The following is a 19,587-nucleotide window of genomic DNA, read 5'->3' on the forward strand; positions in this document are numbered from 1 at the left end:
CACCTCAACAACAGATAAACTTTCAACAGCTAAAAATTAAAGGATTTCTCAATTTATTTGCTTCTGTCAACAGCTGAGAAAATCTGTGAACTGTGGCGAATCAAGCTTAAAATGTGCGTGAGACTTGTAAAATAATGAACCTACATGTTTACTTTGGCGCGATGCAATTTAACAGTCTAACATGTTCTTAATAAGCGTGAAATAAACATCACAAATTACCGGTAGCAAAGATGTTACTTTTCGCCGCAATCACGTGATATTTTTTCCTAATGCCATAGTCACGTCATGGAAAAGACTCGCCCTATGCATATTTTAATGGCAAAGTTAACTTGTTTGCACACGTAAACCCAAGTCAACACAATCTAATGCCTTTATGCTCAGGTTGGAGTTCAGGGAGTTTGTGGAGCCCAGAGGATGGCAGTGCGATCGGCAGACGAGGAGAGAAAGGTCCTGTCGTGAGGATGCCACCGACACTGAATCACCTTGTCCCAGTGCTCCCCTGCCAGGGTCTGAGGGAGGGGCTTGGTTAGGTCTCCTGGAGAGACAGAGTCACAAAAAGCACAGGAAAAGAAGTTATGAGTTTGAATCCAGCTCTTGAATCATCTGCTGCATGTTTTTCCCTCGCTCATCCCCTTTTCACGCTACACTGTCCGGTCTAATGGAGCTTATGGGCCACAAACATTATTCAAGCAATAAATAAATACATAAATAAATGGAAAAGTCAAATGAATATTAAATGTGCTGAAGCAGAATGGCTGTCAACAATTAGCACACGAGCTAATGCAGTAAAGCAACATTTCTAATCTTTTACATTCAAACTAGAACCATCTCGGCCCACACACAGAGTCCTGTCCTGTGTGTTTCCTGATGGGACACTGCAGTGCTGTTGCTATGCAGAGGTCGAAGGTCTCACTTTGGCTCAGTTTTCAGTGTCTTTTACCGCATATGAGTTACATAGCATGGAACTATGAGGAGTTCTGGTTGATCTTGCAACAGTCACTTGGCCATTGAAATTAATTTTGCTTTTGTTATCCATCCAAAATGTTGTATATTTAATAAAGCCACTTAACAAGAAACATGATTTAAGCAGAAATTGACCTGACCAGATAGCATAACTATTAAGTTCAAACAAAGAATGAGTAGTGACAGTCGTGAGGGGGTACAGAGTTCTTGTGTTGAATGTACCTTGGAGGTCACTGATGATGATCTGGTTGTCATAGGAGCCTGTCAGAAGGTGATGAGCTCCGGGTGAGAAGCGCACAGAGCGGACGTCACTGGTGTGAGGACGATACGTCTGAACTATGCGACCCCCTTTAATGTCATAGAGCATGCAGGTGCTGTCCTCCTGCCCTGTGGCCAACAGGCGCCCGCTGGGGTCCACTGCCACAGACGCAACCGCACTTCCTGCAACAGAGGAATTCTAATATACATTAAACATAGTGATAAGAATCTGAATGTTTCTCTGTGTATTATGGATACAATTATGGATAGGATATTTTGCATTCACAAGTTTCAAAGCCCTCATGCTATGTTCAGGTCTGGAACAACTCCATATCACTTCTACCTCACTCTGATCACATCTCACGTGGCTCATGGTGTGGGGAGGTTGAGGAGCAGCCCGTGTGAACAGGGCTGACCTAAAAGTGAAGTAAACTGAGACTGCTCCACAGAGCGCACTAACATGTGGGAAAACAACCTTAGACCTTTGAAAACATACTTCTATTTCAAACATGAGAGTAAGAAATCTTTTTTTTTTTTTTTTACCTGTGCCATGCAGTGTTGTGCCAATTACTCGGACACAGCTGGGCACTCGTAAATCCCAAAATCGAACAGTCTTGTCTTGGGACCCAGAGGCAATCATCCAGCCTCCCCATGTGTACAGTGTCAGAATATGGCCTGAAAATCCAGATATTTAGATTTAATATTCAAAGAAACACACACATTTCATCTGAAGAGCATTTGCCAATATAGCTGATAATCAGTAGCTTTTTGTGTACATAGGCCAAATATGCTAACTAATAATGACAATATATTTGATTTGTATCGCACTTGACACCAAATGGCAAAGTACTACTGAATAAAAACACAAAAACAAACAGGAAAACAACAACAATTACAATTTCTAAAAATGTAGGGTTTTAGTTTATTTTAAGGTGGTCGAGTTCCACGGAGCAAAAGCCCGTCTCCCGTGGACTTGAGCCGTATCCTGGGCAAATAAACAACTGTGTTCGTACCTGTATGTCCGCTAAGGGCGTGCAGACCCTGTCCCCTCTGACAGTCGGTGGTGTAGATGTTGCAGTCTCCGGCTCCAGCACTGATCAGGATGGACCCCCCGCTCTCTGGACCCTCCATAAACGCAAGGTCCCGGATTGTGCCATCGTGCATGCTGAACTCCAAGTCTGGTCCTGCAAAAATATCACATTCAGAGGAGCATAAGAAGAGTGCCATAAACAGTTGAGTAAATAAATTTAAAAAAAGACCTGTTGCATTGCAGTTCTCTGGGTTAAAAGGCAGAACTTTGACGTATTTATCGTTTGAACCAGTGGCCAGAAGCCGTCCGCAGTGACTCCACGCCACACAATAGATGGAGCCCTTGTGGTGCTTATTCCTTTGGAAGCGCACCACTGCTTGCTTGGTGACACCAGAACTGCTACAAAAGTGGACAGAAAAAAGGCTTTTCTCATGAACAAAACACAGAACTCCCCATATCACCAAACCATCGGTTCATTCATACCTTGTGGACAGAGAGTCGGGGTATGCACAGACTCGCAGTGTCTTTGAGTTGGACCCCACGGCGTACAGTGACCCTGAGGTATTGAAGGCCACTGCACGTAGCGCCTGTGTGTCCTCGAGCTGGGTAAGTCTAACAAACTGGGCTTTGGGCTTTGACTGTGTGTAAAAAAATGCAGAGGACGTTGTGGAGGTATTAAGTTGAGTGTTCTGTTGTTAAAACGCATACCTCTTTGGGTGTGTGATGAGCTGCTGAGCTGCCAGATTGATCCTGGATCTTGATCTTTTCAACACTGTTAATCCAAACTCGGTGTTACAAGTTAGCCATGTACGTTTTTCAAAACATATCAAATTTAATGGTGTTCTACATTTTCCAGATGGATGGGTTGCCACCTACCTACAATAGATACATGCTTTGTCTTTGCCTAGAATGCTTCACAGTATAGCCTTAATCTTGTTTATTACCATGGAGACAAGCAGGTGATGCCATCACACCCTGATCTGGCCATGGCCTCATTTATAAAAACACATGAAATTGTTAATAATACCCGCTTGCCAATGCCCGATCTCTTCCTCTCTCAAAAGCTAAGCAGGACAGGGCCTGGTTTAGTGCTTGGAGGGCAGACTGCTGTAACACCAGGTTCCACAGGGGGGCGCTAAAGGAAAGGCTGTGTCCTCGGGCAAGCCTCTTCAAAAACATTGCCTAGTAAAGTTAATAGTGTATAGTGACTGTGGAAAAGTGCTATATAAATACACTGTAATAAAACATTAAATAAATAAATAAATAATGTGTACATTAAGATGAAACAGAACTTCCTCAAACTTACTAACTTCTTGTCTCTCTTAGTTCAAATCACATTTTGTCCCTGAAAACCTTTTTGGATTTTGGATTTTTTTTGGCTTATAGTAAGAACGCATTTTGTTTAGAAATGAAACCACCTGTAACTGAAATAATGCATAATGCCATACTAGGGAACATTCCAGGACAAGCAGGTTGCATACCATCCACCAGAAAAGCAGCGCATGTTTAAATAACACACCTGTGACAGACGGGAACAGGGGATTCGCTGAGGCAGGGCAAGATGTGGCTTCCTGTCCTCACGGGGGTGCTGCTGCTCACCTCCCCGGGCCCCTCTTTTGGCGGCCCAGTCTCCGGTGTGTGGTGGTTGTCAGTTGTCCCCGGGCTCGGTGTGCTGCCGTTACTTGCCAGTCCATTCCACTGCGGACCCAGCTGCCCCGTCACCTCCTCTCTGTGCTCAAGGCCAACGTTCATCTCCTCCAACTTCTGAATAGACCTACGCAGGAAGCAGAGTACATGGGAAACCAGCGTATCAGTTTTATACAACTACAATCTGGAATGGTCTTGCTGAAGATGTGAGACAGGCCTCTACCGTTTAGATCTCAGCTCGAAACAGTTCAGTTTTGCTGCACATACGATAGAAAGGACTGGATCTGCACTCTTTGCTTTAGGCAAGGCAAGGCAAGTTTATTTGTAGAGCACATTTCATACACAAGGCAATTCAAAGTGCTTCACACAGCAGGAAAAATGCATTCAAATCACTAAGAAATTACAGAAATACAATAAAATTTACTAAATTAAAAATCAATCCAACTGATTTTCTAAACTAATAAAATCACAAACAAAAGAGAAGAGTGCAAAGATAAAAATTAACTACAATAAAATTAACTAAATTAAAAATCATCAATCCAACTGATTTTCTAAACTAATAAAATCACAAACAAAAGAGAAGAGTGCAAAGAAAAAATCCTTTCAGTCATATGCGCAGCTAAACAAAACTGTTTTTAGCTTAGATTTGAACATTGTCAGAGTAGAAGCCTGTCTCACATCTTCAGGAAGACTGTTCCAGATTTTAGCTGCATAAAACTGAAACGCAGATTCCCCATGTTTAGTCCTGACTCTGGGCACCAGCAGGAGGCCGGTCCCTGAGGTCCTCAGAGTCCGAGATGGTTCATATGGCACTAACATATCCAAGATGTACTTTGGTGCTAGGCCATGGAGAGACTTGTACACAAGCAGAACTGCTTTAAAGTCTATTCTCTGAGCCACAGGAGCCAGTGCAGAGACCTGAGAACAGGACTAATGTGATCATACTTCCTGGTTCTAGTCAGGACCCGAGCAGCAGCGTTCTGGATGTACTGCAGCTGTTTTACAGCTCGTTTGGAGCAGCCAGTGAGCAGGCCGTTACAGTAGTCTAATCTACTGGAGACAAACGCATGGATAAGTCTCTCTAAATCTGGTTTTGACACTATATTTTTGATTTTGGCAATGTTTTTTAGATGGTAAAAAGCTGCTGATGTTATTGATTTGACGTGGCTATTAAAGTTCAAGTCTGAGTCCATTATTACCCCCAGATTTCTAATTTGGTTTGTAGGTTTTAGAGCGAGACTCTGGAGGTGACCGCTAACACTTTCTCTTTGTTTCTGTGGGCCAAAAACGATTATTTCAGTCTTGTCTGAGTTCAGCTGGAGAAAGTTGTTTTGCATCCACAAACTGATCTGTTGGATGCAGTGACAGAGTGAATCTACTGGTCCATAGTCACCTGCCGATAGTGAAACATAGATCTGAGTGTCGTCTGCATAATTGTGATAGGACACATTTTCACTGCGTATCAACTGACCCAACGGCAGCATGTAGAGGTTGAACAGAAGGGGACCCAGGACTGACCCTTGGGGCACTCCACAGGTCAGGGTCATGTGGTCTGAGACACAGCTACCAATTTCAACAAAGTACTTCCTGTCTTCCAGATAGGACCTTAACCAGTTTAGGGCAGTGCCAGTGATGCCTACCCAGTCCTCTAGTCTCTGTAAGAGGATCCCATGATCGACAGTGTCAAAAGCAGCACTCAGATCTAACAGAATTAAGACTGAGGCTTTGCCCGTGTCAGTGTTCAGGCGGATGTCATTTGTCACCTTGACAAGAGCAGTCTCAGTGCTGTGATGAGGTCTAAAACCTGACTGAAAAACATCAAATGAGTTGTTTATTAAGAGGAAATCTGTGAGCTGTTGGTAAACAACCTTTTCAAGGACTTTGCCCCAAAATGGCAGATTAGAGATGGGCCGGTAATGACTCAGTACTGCGGCATCAAGACTGCTCTTCTTCAGGAGAGGCTTTATGACCGCAGTTTTCAAAGACATTGGGAATGTTCCAGATTGAAGCGACATGTTAACTATGTGAGTGAATGGTGCTAACAAACTGTTCAGCACAGACTTTAGAAATCTGGTGGGTAACACATCAAGGCAGCATGTAGATGAACTCAGACTGGTGATGATCTCATGGACAGTTTTGTCAGTTACTGGTGCAAAGTGAGTTAGCTCTAAGTGTCTTGGTGGTTTTAGGGTAATTTTTTGCATTGTGGGATTTATAGCATTTTTAATGCCCTGAACTTTGTCATTAAAGAATAATGCAAACTCATTACACTTGGATGTGGAAATGAGTTCTAACGGCAGCTGAGCTGGAGGGTTTGTTAATCTGTTTACTGTGGCAAACAGGACACGCGAGTTGTTACTGCAGCTTCCAATTATTTCAGAAAAATATCTTTCCCTAGTTCTACATAAAATTAGGTTGTACATGTTCAGCTTTTCTTTGTAAATCTCTTTTTGAACCTGGAGCTTTGACTTGCGCCATTTCCGTTCGGCCCTGCGGCACTCCCTTTTCTGTGCCCTGACCCAATCATCATTTCTCCACGGCGCCTTCTGCTTATTTTTAACCATTTTAGCCTTTATAGGGGCGATGGTGTCCAGAACATTCAAAACACTAGATGTAACAGAGTTCAACAAATCATTTACATTAGAACATGAGACATTTTCAAAGTTTATCATTTCCATAAACAGTGCACCTGTGCCATCACTTATGTGTCTCCTCTGAACAACTGCAGGACCAACCAGAGGTTTGGGAGAAACAGACAGGTCAAAGAAGACACAGAAATGATCAGACAGAGCAACATCGATCACATTAACATTTGAAATATTTACCCCCTTTGTAATTATGAGATCTAGAGTGTGTCCTTTGCTGTGGGTGGGGCCTCTCACATGCTGAGTAAGACTGAAGGTTTCAAGGACAGCATCAAGCTCTTTAGCGTTTCTGTCACAAATATTATCAACATGCACATTGAAATCACCTGTAATGACCAAACCATCAAAGTCTGTGCATATGACTGAAAGCATCTCAGTAAAATCATCAATAAAACTTTGGCAGTGCTGGGGAGGCTTGTATAAAACAATGAAGAGAATGGATGGAGACCGTTTTAGCTCCATTTTAAAGGATACATACTCAAATGATGAAAACACCCCAAAAGACAACCTGCGGGTAATTATTTCATCTCTAAAGACAGCACAGACTCCACCCCCTTTTTTGTTTTCTCGTGTTTCAGATTCAAACTTAAAGTTAGGTGGAGCAGATTCTATCAGAACTACATTTCCTGTGTTTTTGTCAAGCCATGTTTCAGTTAAAAACATAAAATCAAGATTATAAGAAGAAATAAAATTATTAATTAAGAGAGATTTGTTAAATAAGGATCTGACATTTAGCACAGCAAGTTTCAGACTAGTTTCAGTGAGACTGGGCTTTATCTTTTCACAGGGAATATGAATCACATTTCTCGGATTGGGCCTGACTCGCATTTTGTTTTTCCATCTGTGTGATGATGTGACTACAGAAATAGCACTAGGGGGGGCTCTTTTTACATAGGGCCCCGGGTTGGTTTGATTTTTAATGTGACAATAAGTCCCGGCAACGCTGAGCTTTACGATTGAATGATGCATTAATTAGTTTGTAGTGTAATATTCATACATTTTTATTCTTGTTCTGCAAAGGCAAGGGCAAGGCAAGGCAAGTTTATTTGTAGAGCACATTTCATACACAAGGCAATTCAAAGTGCTTCACAGCAGGAAAAATGCATTCAAATCACAAAGAAATTACAGAAATACAATAAAATTAACTAAATTAAAAATTATCAATCCAACTGATTTTCTAAACTAATAAAATCACAAACAAAAGAGAAGAGTGCAAAGAAAAAATCCTTTTAGTCATATGCGCAGCTAAACAAAACAGTTTTTAGCTTAGATTTGAACATTGTCAGAGTAGAAGCCTGTCTCACATCTTCAGGAAGACTGTTCCAGATTTTAGCTGCATAAAACTGAAACGCAGATTCCCCATGTTTTGTCCTGACTCTGGGCACCAGCAGGAGGCCGGTCCCTGAGGTCCTCAGAGTCCGAGATGGTTCATATGGCACTAACATATCCAAGATGTACTTTGGTGCTAGGCCATGGAGAGACTTGTACACAAGCAGAGCTGCTTTAAAGTCTATTCTCTGAGCCACAGGGAGCCAGTGCAGAGACCTGAGAACAGGACTAATGTGATCATACTTCCTGGTTCTAGTCAGGACCCGAGCAGCAGCGTTCTGGATGTACTGCAGCTGTTTTACAGCTCGTTTGGAGAGACCAGTGAGCAGGCCGTTACAGTAGTCTAATCTACTGGAGACAAACGCGTGGATAAGTCTCTCTAAATCTGGTTTTGACACTATATTTTTGATTTTGGCAATGTTTTTTAGATGGTAAAAAGCTGCTGATGTTATTGATTTGACGTTGCTATTAAAGTTCAAGTCTGAGTCCATTATTACCCCCAGATTTCTAATTTGGTTTGTAGGTTTTAGAGCGAGACTCTGGAGGTGACCGCTAACACTTTCTCTTTGTTTCTGTGGGCCAAAAACGATTATTTCAGTCTTGTCTGAGTTCAGCTGGAGAAAGTTGTTTTGCATCCACAAACTGATCTGTTGGATGCAGTGACAGAGTGAATCTACTGGTCCATAGTCACCTGCCGATAGTGAAACATAGATCTGAGTGTCGTCTGCATAATTGTGATAGGACACATTTTCACTGCGTATCAACTGACCCAACGGCAGCATGTAGAGGTTGAACAGAAGGGGACCCAGGACTGACCCTTGGGGCACTCCACAGGTCAGGGTCATGTGGTCTGAGACACAGCTACCAATTTCAACAAAGTACTTCCTGTCTTCCAGATAGGACCTTAACCAGTTTAGGGCAGTGCCAGTGATGCCCACCCAGTCCTCTAGTCTCTGTAAGAGGATCCCATGATCGACAGTGTCAAAAGCAGTACTCAGATCTAACAGAATTAAGACTGAGGCTTTGCCCGTGTCAGTGTTCAGGCGGATGTCATTTGTCACCTTGACAAGAGCAGTCTCAGTGCTGTGATGAGGTCTAAAACCTGACTGAAAAACATCAAATGAGTTGTTTATTAAGAGGAAATCTGTGAGCTGCTGGTAAACAACCTTTTCAAGGACTTTGCCCCAAAATGGCAGATTAGAGATGGGCCGGTAATGACTCAGTACTGCGGCATCAAGACTGCTCTTCAAAGCACTTTTAAAACTACTTAGCATAGGTGCTCTGCAAATATTTATTTCATGTATTTACAAACCAAAAGGAGGTCAAGCTTTTCTTTTTTTTATCATCTTGCACACATCACTCATACATTACAGTAATTAAACAAAAGAAAAACACACAACATAGGGCTCGAACCGTCCACAAATATTCTCCCTCTATCAATACTACAATGATCAAATTTTTTACCCTTTTATTTACCTGTTGAGGAACGTTTCTGTGAGGTTGTTTTGGGTCCCATTTTGCGGTTTGACCCCTCCCTCCAGGAGCATCTGTTGGTAAAGCTGCTTCTGCTGCTGCTTCTGCTCCAGATGTTGCTGCACTCGAAGACGCTGCCGATAGTACTCTTGTATCTGCTCAGTGGAGTCACGTCGCTGCGCAGACAGACAAACTCAAAACATTATCATCCCTTTTGGAAAATAATCGTATCCGCCAAGGCCTTGTAACCTCATTTGGCGGCAGTCGCTGTGGCCACCCGCAAACTAACTCCCAAGGTCTAATTCCCCATCACGCAGTCTATAAAAAACTTCTCAAGGACCCCATCATATTCTGTGGGGCCATTACATACAGCTCCGCATCTCGGCTCGTACGCAGAACAATCTAGTCTCCAAACTTTGCTCCTTTAGATGGCGGCGACAGCACATAAAGGTGAGCGATGATGAGAGCGGTCGCCCATCTTAGCTGTGACAAGGTACACATCAAAGCAGATTACCAGCCTGCTACGTCCATGACCTCCTCCTCCCTTCATTGGGACAGGGGGCATTAGGACAGGTCTGGAGAATTGGACAGGATTTATAGGACAGCAGAGGTATGGAGATGAGGTACTTCAGGGGTTTAGATGCGATGTGATGCTGTGACCCTCAGCCGCACGTGCACAATGTACATTTTGCGTCAACTTTGTCCAGGCAGAGACTTGATTTTTGACCAGAAACACACATGTTTTTATTTTAATCATTTTGGAGTGTTTTGAACTCCGACTGAACTATGATAAGAAGTCCACCAAACAGTGACACAGACATTATGTGCCACATTATATACACCACATTTTTACACTTTAAGGTCTGATTTGATAATGTTTAAGTAGGTGATGTGCCTTACTATATTTTCAACAAAAAAGTGACTCAAAAAGGTTGAAAAACACTCCTGGGTTATAAGGCTTTCACCCCAAACCTCACTGATCCTCACCAACGAAAAGAGTAAATCAATTCAACCTTGATAGGCCATGAGAACCGAGATTTACAGCTCATCTGGGGTTAAAATACTTCATAATACTGCTTTTTATTACCTCATTTAATTCTGTGCTGCATGGCGGTCCCCCGTCTTTGCCCGGGGTCAGAGGAGTGCGCACTGGGTTGGGACCATCAAGGCCCTGCGGAAGTTTCCTGCAAGAAGAAGAAAGCTGTAAAATGATAGACACAACCAACAGTCAAGTAGGAGGGAAAAAACAAAAACAAACATCTACTATAAAACCGTACTTTGTCATTTTCATAAAACTAAAACTCTTGTCCCCATTTGTAATTTTAACATGGTTTATTTCATTATATTTAGTGTTATTTTCATTGTATAATTATGTTCCGAGTTTCATGTACAGACACATTCATCCAGCAGGGGGCACCAGAGCCAACACAATGATAGAGACATGGACAAAATGCACAGTTTGATTTTCTACTTATTAAACTGCATTTTGTTGTAATATAATTGATATCACATTTTTATGGCTGTCTGCATGATGAAGTATGTTGTGTTTCGAATTTTATTTGTTTATTTTGTGATTTTAATGTTGTTCTGTAAAGTCCTTTGAATGACTTTGGTTACAAAATGTGCTCTACAAATAAACTTGCCTTGCCTGCCAATGTAAAATAATAAATACTGTACCTAAGCTATGTAATACCAGCTATTTCTGTTACCGTTCAGGTGAATCCTCCGGCTGATGGGAGTGGTTTTCGACTAAGCTCCGGCTCAGGGCTGCCTTCACGTCGGCCTCGTGGCTTCTCTTGTCCTGCGCCGCGAGTCCGTGTGACAGGCCGTCCAGAGCTGGGTTGAGGGATCTCGACATGTAGGTGTCGGCCGAATGAGGTCTGTGATGGTAGGGCGAGGCGGGACAAGGGGACAGGCGGTTGATCAGGGGCGTGAGCAGGTCCGCGTGGCCAGCCTTACAGGGTTTCACCAGTTTATCCACGTGAATGTTCAGAGTCTTCTGTTCAAACGCACAGGTAAAGACACCGGAGGAGAGGTTCTGCAGCCAGGACAGGAGTGAGAGATCCAACTCGTCGCAGCCGTTCCCACACAGTAAGTCCACTCCGAGAAGCACCTCTCCCTCCGTGATCTCCTCACCTGTAGCTTTACTCTAAACAAACAATAGAAAATAAACTGTTATTTAATTTGTATAGCGGTTCATACAGCATAGAAATGGACTGTAACCATCACTTAGGCTTGGGCGATATTGACAAAAACGTTTTCTCTATATATTTTTTTGAGAACCCCAATAGTAAGAAATACAATTGTGTTAAAACATGTCTTTGGTGGTGGTTTATGGGTGAAATGTCTGTCAAATTAAATCACAAAAGTGCAGAAATATCTTTTTTTATATATTTTTTTTCAATCAGCTTTTTTGCTGCATTTTGACTATAAACGATATACTGGATAAGTTAAAATACAAATGTATAAGTTCATACTGGGGGATTTTATTGTATTTACTGATATTTAGTTTTTGATAATTTTCCTTCAGGTCGTTGCATGTCTGTAACGAGGTCTGATTCTGATTCTGTAAAAAGTGTCAACATAACATTATTTTTGCTTCTTGCATAACTGATTAAATAGAGATATGAAGTGACAGTTTACATCTGGTAATGTATTCAAATTAGGATATATATATATATATATATATATATATATATATATATATATATATATATATATATATATATATATATATATATATATATATATATATATATATATATATATATATATATATATATATATATATATATATATATATATATATATATATATATATATATATATATATATATATATATATATATATATTTATACTAGATGTCACAGCAACTTTGAGTTTCAGCCGCTTCCCTTTGGATAAAAGGTCTAAAATTTGTTGTTTTTAGAAAAGCTTTGTGTGCAACACTTAATTCTAATTGTGATATGCAGTTATTTATTTGTCTATAATGTGAATGATGCCTGTAATGTGGGACCAGAATTCTGCAAACAAATTTACCTCAAATACAAGTATAAGTACAAATAAAGAAACCTGAACCTGATCTAGTGCCATAGTCTCAGTAAAAATCTTTGGCAAAAACTGTAAATCAAAAACCACAGCTACTATTTTAAGTTTCAAGTAAGTTTTTCAAGTAAGTTTGTAATATAACAACAACACCACATATATTGACATAATTATCCTTACCTGACAAAACTCCACACAGCACTCGTAGAGGATGCCTTTGATGAGCAGCTGGAAGAGTCGGTTCCCACTGGCCCTGAAGCCCGCCTCGCTCAGCTTTCTGTCTGCGGGGATGAAGTCGGCCACCATGGCACAGGCCTCCTCAAAGCAGTGCACCCGCGCCGTGCTGGGGTTCCACTCTCTGAACTCGGCGTGGTGGGTGAGGCGCGGGAGGGTCAGCAGCAGACACAGTTTGCTGTAGTCGTCTTTGGTGGGACAGAACTCCTCCAGACTGTTGAGGCACTTCACCGCCTCCTGCATGGAGAGCTCCAGCTGTAGAGATCATATTCTGCCTTACTCTGGAGCAGGTCATTAAACTGCATTATTCAGGTCATATAAAATGTGTGTTATGATTAAAAAGAAACGATTTTACAATTATTAACCATAACCAATCTGTGGAATTCTTAAGTCACACCGTCTAATCTCTCTAGTATGTGACTAGTTTTATGAACCTTGTGTGTGCGAATGTGCATATATAAATGTATACATATTTATTTTTGCTTTGCTTTTTATTGTGACCTTAACAGTGATGTCAAGATAAAAAAAATAATAATAATAATAATTGTGGGAATTTCAGATGCAAAAATAATTGTGCTGTCAATAATTGTGAATACTCGCTTTATTGTGATGTTTCTTCTTACAATAATCGTAAAGAATAATTTGATATTGTGACATCTGATGCAAAATATATTTTGTTTCTTTTTTATAAGATTATTTTTGGCCCGAAGGCTTAATTAGACAGGAAAGGTACAGTAAGCGTGAAATGGAGGATGAGAGAGAAGCGAGGACATGCAGTAAATTATCGGGATGTGAACTCCTAACACTGTCCGGCTGCACTTGGAGCCTGGCCACCGGGCAACACTCCATCTATATTTTTTGTTCATCTTGAATTTGTTTTTAATTAATATAAAAAACAAACTTATATCCATCTTTGCGGTTAGTCAGTCAAATCAAAATGTGAAGTACAATAAATATTCATACATACGTTCAGGGGATCCTCTGCAGCAGACATGGCATTATTTACACACAATGCTTCTAAAAACTTCTGTCTGTAGATTGTATAACGAAACCTGCAAACACACAATAAATACAGTGATTAACTGATGCCAAATAGAAAGTTAAAAAAGGTAGATGTCATTTGAAATGACCTTTTCTTGTCAAATTTCTCCATTCCCTCTAGAGGTTGGATAAATTGCATAACTTCATCCCATTGGCCATCCAAAACCAGCTGCCTGAAAAAGGACAGAAAATAATGTTTAGTTTGCAGACATAAGTTATGTTAAACTAATGCTCAGAAGAATGTTTTAAATCAAAAGCAAACGGAGATGACTGTTTGTCCGTGTCTGTTTTGAGACTGTCATACCGGAGGAAAAGCATATCGTCCGAGTAGAGGCCGTTGATGACCCCGCTCTCCTTCTCCAGCGCCAGCATGCTGATGTGGAGCCTTCTGGAGTTCAGAAAGTCCAGGATGAGCTTGATCACCTCGGCCTCTTTAATGTTGATGATCTCTTCTGCCGTCATGATTTCAGAAGTCCAACTACAGCCTAGAACTGACCAGAAAATAGACTCCATTAGTCATTGTACATATACCAGGAGACATAACCAGGAGCTTTTAACACAAACATGACAGGTGAAAGTGGCACTGGAGGCCTGGTTTGTGTACAAATATTCCTCCTGAAATATTACATCAGGACATTTCAAATCGACCCATCACTGATGTGTGAGGGCACTCATGTGGGCAGCTTTAGAAATCAATGCTTATTAAGTAAACACTGGGCAATACAACAGTCTAAAACAATTAGATCAGTGGAAGCACCTTGAATTAAATTGCGTTTCAACACTCCACATAGATGTTTTTATTTCATGTTTTTAATCACCCCTAGTACAGTGCTATTCATTATAAATTATGCATTATGTCTTTGTGCAGCAGGACAAAATGAAGCTGAGGGAACACTATGTCTGGGTCTTTCCCCCCCCTTGGTGTCCCCACCCTATCCCCACCCCATCCCTCCATGCACTACACACCTACATGCACTTGTACTGGTTTGTCTGCAGGTCTGCGGCCCAAAAAACACCGCCTCAGCCCATTTCCATCATTAAGCACCTTGTTTACCACCGGCCACGTTTTTATGACGCTGATGGAAAAGCCACAGTGCCACAACCTGGCTGATGCTGTCAGATTTGTGTGGATGTAAATGACGTTTTACCTCCACGCATCAACTCTGCAGCTCACAGCTAAAACACACGCCACCACCACCAGCAGCAGCACCACCAGCAGCACCACCCGCCGCAGCAGCAGAAGGACGTGCCCCGCGCTCACCTGTCAGTCTGACGCATTCACGTGTCCACGGCCCGGTTTGCAGTCACGCCCACGGCAAAAGCATGGTATTTGGTGCATTTACAAAATAGGATCCACCTCAGCGGGAATCAGAGAGCAGGACCGGTGCAGAAGTGATTTTTGCCCTTGTACACAGCTGTGGTTGCCATGCGGACGCCGCCTCAAACCGCCAATCAGTGACCGCGGTGTCTTCGGGTCCCGCCCATGCCTCACGTGCACACGCGCTACTGTGTTTGAGTCATGGATCTATTGTATTATATATGTATTATATTATAGTCTAGTGTTGAGTCTTTACCACCACAGGTAAGACTAGGAACGAGGCAAAAGTGCACTGTGCCAGGCCAATGAGTCATACATTAAATCAATTAAAAAGTATCTCTAGCATTATAACATGATGGTGAGTCTTACTATGTTCTACAGGTCCAATTTATATTATTACAAAAGATCAAAGAATGTTCTGAGAATGTAGAGATTTTTATTTGGTTTTATTCAGCCAATACATTTACAAAATCTGCTTTTGGTCCTACTGACACTGTTTTTATGTAAATTCTAACAAATTCACAGATGCCTGGTTAATGGCCCATTCTTATTGAGATTGGAGGCAGCAGGCACTAACTGCTGTGACAAATCTGTGAACCTCTTTAATTACAGCATTGTCAACACTGCAAGTGCAAATATTAAAGATGCACAAATTCTTTATTGAATAAATAAGGTCAGGAAAGTATTTATGCAAACAGGAACTGTAAGTTCTGATTCATATCTAACATATTGTCATTCTCCATTTTATTTCACAGAATAATGTTGTGATTGTACCTTAGTTAAACTTCCTGCACAAATAATACTGACAGCATTAAAAAATAACACTGTTTACAAACCAGCAGCAACATTTCCACACTGGTACCACTTTAGAACAAGGAAAACCTCCCTGTGCGGCCATACCCTAAACCTTAAGACTACAGTCATACACAGAATGTATGACAGGAAAACCAACATTTAAAGATATATGATAATCGTTTACATTGAGTCATAAATAATAATTAAAATACATTATCGCTTTATCAGGCTTTGTATTGAATATTACCCAGCATTTATGTAAAAAGTCCTGAAAAGGCTTGTGTAAAAAGCTGAAACCGCTACGCTTTGAGCTGAACACACTGTTGTGTGAGGCTAATGCTAGCTGTATGCAAAACATTTTTGGCCCTATGTAGTTTTACATAACCTATTATACAGTACAACTGTATTACTGATAAACTATAGTTCATTCATGTAATAAAACACTTCAGTGCATTCCCACATAAACAAAATACACAGAAGGCTTCCACAAAAATGTAAACAAAAATATTCTGTACAAGACTTAAAAACATTCAGTACTTGGCGTATTGAGGAAAATAACCCTTCATTCAGACTGTCTCCTTATGTTTGGCACATTGTAGAACAGACACATATCATAATCACCAAATAACAATCTAAACACAGAGAGAAAAGAGTCATTCTCAGCAGTGGCATACATTCCAGTTTTCAGGAGTCTTGTCAGATCGATTTCACACCACATGGACCTGACGAGGACAATTATGTAGAGTGTGGATGTAAGAACATAATAGAAACATAAATGCATTCTTTGAATTGGCATTGCAGGTGTTTGAATCTCTATGGATATGTACAGTGAAGCATAAATGGGGTTCAGTTTCATGAGTGAGAAGTCATGTTTGGCATTAACTCTGTGGTGGAACTACTTTTTTGGGAGTGGCTGGCTTCTTGGTTTGCCACAGGTGACCGTGGATAGTCACAGCATCCACACTGGCCGACATGGTTTTAGCTGGTATCTGACTGAACTGTTTCTTGTCTGAGTTGTATTTGAAGAGGCCGTCAATCATCTTGCGTGTGACACTTTTGGGGCCTACTCCTGCCAGCTTGTTGATCTCCTCCGTCTCAGGGCAGTAAGTGTAAAGAGAGCGGAACTGGCATCCGGCATCTCGAAAAAGGACCAAGAAGTTGGTGGACCCCGATTTCTCCATTTCCTGAAACAGATCAATAGATTTTAGCTTTTTCATGCTGGAAATTGCAGCTTTTCATGTGAATAATTATGCTAGCTGTAGTGTTTCTCAGTTGTGTTGTAGTAGTGAGATTGTTACCTCTAAGATCTTGTTTTTCTGGGCCTCATTGACTTTTCCTGCCATGCAGCAATGGGCCAAGGCGTTTTGAATGATGTGCTTGTTAGATTTTGCACTGGGTTCCTTGTACAGCCTCGGACCTGCAAAATTGGAGAAAATTAGGGACGTTTTGTCATTTGTTAGCTAGGATCTCTGAAATAAAAAGCCTAACTTGGACTCATACCTGTGTACTCTGTGTTGGATGTGACAGAGGAAGTGGTGGATGCGTTTTCCCAGTCCCTCTCTCCATTTCTGCTGCTGGAGCGACTTGGAGACAGGAAGCCATCGGCAGAATCGGGCCTACGCGACAAACATACAAGTGCGTCATTATCGTTTAGCTTTTCGTTTGAAATTCTCCACCGCAGTATAACAGTGGCTTCCTCTGAGAAGAATACAAGAATGCTTCGTGTGGTTCTTGCACGTGGCAAATTGCAAAGCTTACAAGCATTTGGTAGGTGCAGGGATGAAGTCTGGTGCAATTAGTAATAAACAAAATAGGTATATTTACTATGGTTATTTTATTTTCATCAGTGTGAAACAAGCAGGTGGATGGACAAAGCTAATAAGAACATAGCACAATTGCATAATATAAAGGGTTGGGATTAAGTGTTGTGAAAGTATATAAAATAATTACTTAAAAAGATAATTTTATTAAAGGCACAGTAGGAATTGACATTTGAGCAGGAAGCAGGCCGTGTCTTTAGTGTACATTGATAAGAGCAAACTAACCTCCTTCGTCTCCTTTCAGGAGAACGTAGAAAGAAGAAGAGATTGACAGAGGCTAAACTTGCACTTCTGACAAGTGTCAAGAATAGAGGGTAATGTAATGGATGACAATACACAAGAAACGTTAGTCTTTAAAGTTTAAGCAATACAGAAACTGACTATGGAAAACACAAAGATATGTTATAATATTAAAACGACCAGACCAGTACGAGACCATGTCAAATAAATCAACACAGTTCATATTTCAGTATTGAGGATAATACTGTCATTTTAAGTTTTTTGTTTAGTGCAATTACTTTGTTGTATTATTTTTAAGTCTTACCTTGGAACTCTCTTTTCACTGTCATTATCCACCCGATTGAGTGAAGCCAATGACAAGCTGCACACTGAAAAAATACATTGCTTTTAACATGTGATATAAAATTAAAGATTATTTGAGATAAAACATTATCAAATTCATAGTATGGGTAATTGGAATGCATTAGCTCTCTTTCTAATCCTCCAGTTAAATAAAAAAAAAGCTAACACCATCAGGTAAATGACCCTGGCCAGGTAAATGACTCTGAACTCTCTCTCTCGTTTCTATGGTTACCTGTAGCGGCCCTGACAGGTGTTTTGGGAGACTCCAGGCTTTCCCGGTGGATAGATTTGGGCCGGCCACGTCTCTGTGTGCGCGGTTTGATGAGCGTCTCCATATCCTCCATGAGCTTCAGCTGCTTCCTCCTCAGATACTCCTGTTTGATGAACTCCTTTCTGGTCTTGTCCTCCTCCTTCCTGAGGCGCTCCTCTTCCGCTTTGGCGCTACACATAATATAGACAACAGTATAAGTTAACTTCTTCTGGTTGTGGGTCTCGACAGGCTGGATTAGGTCCTGGTCAAGTGCGTTATACTGGCCAGACTTGATTTGAATGGACAATACTATGACAAGAGAAGTTTATTTACCATCCCGCGCTGATGGTAAATAAACTTCTCCTGTGTTAGAACTCTAGCTTCATGCCTCTTCTTATAACTCTCAAGCTACTTCAGTTTATTCTAGGCTAGGGAACAAACAGCTGAGAACCAACAAGAGATAAAAAAACAACATCAACAAAACATACGCTGCTGTTTCTTCATCATTATGGCTGACGGAACGGAATAAATGTGTTTTAAAATGTATTAGGATTATATCTGGACGCTCTGAGATACAAATGTTGTCTGTTATCTGTGTGTCTTGTATGGAGTTTAAAGGTGCACTATGCAATTATTTCCCATGAAACTAAATCTATCTCCATACAGACAAGCAGGTGATGCCAGGGCAAATCTGTAGAGAGGCGATCCTGCTCAGAATGCATGTTTGTCAAGGTGATTTTGAGAAATAAGTAAACCTGTAATTAAATTAATGCAAGATGGTTACATTGGATACCGTACGGTGGACCATTCCAGCCAAAGCAATAACATTTCCATGAGAAAAGCAGGTGGCGGACCCCCTACCAGCAACGAAAGACAACCAAAATAGCAAGCCATTTGGGACTTTTATGTACCGAGCTTCCTCCTTCTTCAGCTCCAGCTCAGCCTCCAGTTGCATCTTTCTCTGCTGACTTTCTTTTTCTCGCCTCATCCTTTTCTCCAGTAGAGCTGCTCTCTTCTGGGCCATGTTCTCCTCAGCTTTCCCATCCTCCTGCATAAGAACAACACATTTTGCTCCATTTCCACACACATGCTATATTGTAGTAGGATTTTCTTTCCTTAATGACAGATGAACATCTCTACAGCTGTTTGTGCTTGA

The 19,587-nt window shown here is 41.2% G+C and overlaps 2 protein-coding genes across 5 annotated transcripts in view; both read right to left on the reverse strand.

Moving 5' to 3' along the window:
- Positions 1 to 246: 246 nt before the first annotated feature.
- LOC140354338 (WD repeat-containing protein 47-like) lies at positions 247 to 14,853 on the reverse strand. Its single transcript, XM_072439309.1, is given in 15 exon segments — positions 247 to 535; positions 1,186 to 1,404; positions 1,765 to 1,896; positions 2,235 to 2,405; positions 2,481 to 2,650; positions 2,735 to 2,979; positions 3,788 to 4,025; positions 9,349 to 9,521; positions 10,433 to 10,529; positions 11,055 to 11,494; positions 12,572 to 12,880; positions 13,593 to 13,677; positions 13,756 to 13,839; positions 13,971 to 14,157; positions 14,815 to 14,853. Coding segments are annotated over 15 exon segments (2,706 nt in total). The 5' UTR covers positions 14,825 to 14,853; the 3' UTR covers positions 247 to 389.
- Positions 14,854 to 15,622: 769 nt separating this feature from the next.
- The window catches only part of camsap2a (calmodulin regulated spectrin-associated protein family, member 2a), a 30,091-nt gene continuing 26,126 nt past the window's right edge, over positions 15,623 to 19,587 (reverse strand). For 2 of the 4 annotated variants that reach the window (XM_072439305.1, XM_072439304.1), the window contains 7 exons: positions 19,343 to 19,479; positions 18,414 to 18,622; positions 18,144 to 18,207; positions 17,825 to 17,890; positions 17,280 to 17,395; positions 17,078 to 17,196; positions 15,623 to 16,963 (listed from right to left, as the gene is read on the reverse strand). In XM_072439305.1, the coding sequence (XP_072295406.1) occupies positions 16,658 to 16,963; positions 17,078 to 17,196; positions 17,280 to 17,395; positions 17,825 to 17,890; positions 18,144 to 18,207; positions 18,414 to 18,622; positions 19,343 to 19,479 (1,017 nt within the window). In that variant the 3' untranslated portion in view covers positions 15,623 to 16,657. The remainder of the gene's footprint in view (positions 16,964 to 17,077; positions 17,197 to 17,279; positions 17,396 to 17,824; positions 17,891 to 18,143; positions 18,208 to 18,413; positions 18,623 to 19,342; positions 19,480 to 19,587) is intronic. The other 2 variants (XM_072439307.1, XM_072439306.1) reach the window with 1 other exon arrangement.

Source organism: Eucyclogobius newberryi, unplaced genomic scaffold (assembly GCF_026437365.1).
Source record: "Eucyclogobius newberryi isolate DKJ021-1_F unplaced genomic scaffold, fEucNew1.0.hap1 SCAF_9, whole genome shotgun sequence".
Lineage (NCBI taxonomy): Eukaryota > Metazoa > Chordata > Actinopteri > Gobiiformes > Gobiidae > Eucyclogobius > Eucyclogobius newberryi.